General features: G+C 47.9%; 1 protein-coding gene across 1 annotated transcript; it reads left to right on the forward strand.

Moving 5' to 3' along the window:
• The first annotated feature begins 210 nt into the window (after positions 1–210).
• LOC125523969 (thioredoxin H-type) lies at positions 211–1,956 on the forward strand. The gene is made up of 3 exons (XM_048689043.1): positions 211–475; positions 1,449–1,571; positions 1,660–1,956. The coding sequence occupies exons 1-3, from the start codon at positions 341–343 to the stop codon at positions 1,792–1,794; spliced, it is 393 nt and encodes a 130-aa protein (XP_048545000.1). The 5' UTR covers positions 211–340; the 3' UTR covers positions 1,795–1,956.
• Positions 1,957–2,550: the final 594 nt, after the last annotated feature.

The following is a 2,550-nucleotide window of genomic DNA, read 5'->3' on the forward strand; positions in this document are numbered from 1 at the left end:
GCCTCATGCATATTTGCAGTGTGGTGTTTGAGTCAGGCCCTCGCAAAGGTACGGCTGTAGACCTATTCACCACGTCATCGTCATCAGAGAAGAAAAAGAACTATTCGCACACGCCTCCGGTGGCCCGTCTGACCGCTCAACAGTCCCAGTCCGGATAGCTACGGGCCCCAGGGGCTCCGGCGTAATTTCGCGCAGGAGAGAAGGGCATATTCCTGCCTGCCTGCCGGCCGGACAAGACCATATCTTTGGGGAGGCGAGCCGGGATTGGAGACAGAGGCCAGAAGGCAACAACAAAGTGCGCGTGAGAAATAAGCGGTGCTTGCCAAGCAGAGAGAGAGAGATGGCGGCGGCGGCGACGGCGACGACTACAGCGGCGGCGACGGCGGCGGCGGTGGGGCCGGGGGAGGTGATCTCCGTCCACAGCCTGGAGCAGTGGACCATGCAGATCGAGGAGGCCAACGCCGCCAAGAAGCTGGTATACATCTATCTCTCTGGATCGATTTCTTTCTCCTCCCCCCTATCTTAGTACTAGTTCCGCAAAGCGGCGGGAACGCGGATGGCCTAGCGCTGGTTTTGTTTCAGATCCTGCTCGAGCCGTACGTCGAGCGTCGGTGTCTGTTTCGGTCACCAAAAATCTTAAACCTAGGAGTAGTAATACTGTTTGGTGGATGAGAGCGGTTTGGTTTCGTGTTTGTACTGGCCACACGAGGACGGATTTGTGCTTAGTGGAGTTGGATTGGTGTTTGTCGGATTATTTCATCAGAGAGAATATTTAGTGCCGTTTTGTTTCCCCCTATCTCTGGGGTGCCGGGGATCTAATATTTGTCAACTGCAAAAATTGCAGCACAAGCAGGCAGTTTCAGGTCCAGACCGTGTGCAGTACTTAGCTGGACGTCAGGGCTTCGTTAAGCTAGTTAGTCACACCCCCACTAGGTCGCTGAAAAATGTCATGGCATCGGATTTGATACATTGTAGTGCAGGGGGGGCACCTCACTTTGCAAGGTCTTTTTTATTTTCTTTGAATTGTCTGAAACCACTGTCATGAGTTGATTATGTTGTGATAGAACGTGTGTATTGTTTGCCATAATCCTGTATAGTGGTTTGTATATTTTAAACACATCTTGATGGCATCTCTCATTACATAATGTTGCAGCACTTTTTTGGCGCACTGTGCTGCCTCATGAGTTTTGTGGTGTTGGATGGAGATTTTGGGTACTGCTACGAATTTGCACCAATATTTTGTTTGTAGATCACGTCTCTTCAAGTTTGCATAGGAAGAATGATCGTGTTAACCCACGGAAACCCTGAACCATGACTTCATATGATGATTGTTATTTAGTTTGTAATGTATTTTTTGCGTCGGTGTTAAAAATAAACTTCTCATGGAGTTTCAACTCAGAAATCCTGGAACAATCGCAGCAATGTTGACCTTGTTTTCTTGGTAACAGGTGGTGATTGACTTCACTGCATCATGGTGCGGACCATGCCGCATCATGGCTCCAATTTTCTCTGATCTCGCCAAGAAGTTCCCAGCTGCTGTTTTCCTCAAGGTCGACGTTGATGAACTGAAGGTAAAGGAACTTATGACTCTGTTTACAGAGTATTGTGGTGCAAATTCAGAGCTGTGTCACTAACAAAGCTTTATTGTTGTATAAACAGCCCATTGCTGAGCAATTCAGCGTCGAGGCCATGCCAACCTTCCTGTTCATGAAGGAAGGAGACGTCAAGGACAGGGTTGTCGGAGCTATCAAGGAGGAGCTGACGACCAAGGTTGGGCTCCACGCGGCTGCCTAGTAATCACCTAGCGGAGTAGTATTCGCCTAAATAAAATTGCCGCTTGAGAAGTAGTGCCTCCAGTGGCACCGGATATGCTGTGTACTGCTTGCTTCTTGTGAGTTTATGGATGATGGTGAATCAAGTGTGACTTTATTCGGTAAATGGTTGATTTCATAAGGAGCTGATATGTCCCAAGTAATTAGCATGTCGAAATGCTATGATACTTGAATCTATGTGGTCTCAAGCCGGTACATTGTTCCCCTCTTCATTCTTGGGCTCACCCGACCTGCTGGGGCTTCCGGCGGCGGAGCTCTAGCCTGGAGCCTCCAAGAAGGCAGTGCAATGCACTGGTTCCTGGTTAATGCTTAGTGGCTTAGTGGAACCTGGCCTTTCTCTGAGTGTAAACTCAAATTCTTCCATTTTGAAAACCACTGACCTCTAGCAGTTGGAACAGGGGAACCAGATATTTCTCCTCAAACTCCTCAAAAATCAATTATAAGCTGAGGATAATCAGAGCAGAAATCAGACAATGGGCTAGGTCTAAATCAAGCTTACAAACTCTACTGGCCAACAGCAAGCATGTGATTCAGTACACTGAAGCAGTGGAAGAAAGAAGGAAGCTGTCAGCACTTGAGTTGGTTTTAACTTTTAAGAGCATACGCCAACAAAGAGGCCCAGCAGCTGATTTTGTGGCAAACTAGCATGTGGAGATGACTGAGCAAAGATCAGAGATTGTATGTTTTGGGAGATTAAAACACGCAATTCTTCTACGCC

This window comes from Triticum urartu, chromosome 1 (genome assembly GCF_003073215.2).
Source record: "Triticum urartu cultivar G1812 chromosome 1, Tu2.1, whole genome shotgun sequence".
In the NCBI taxonomy this organism is placed as follows: Eukaryota; Viridiplantae; Streptophyta; class Magnoliopsida; order Poales; family Poaceae; genus Triticum; species Triticum urartu.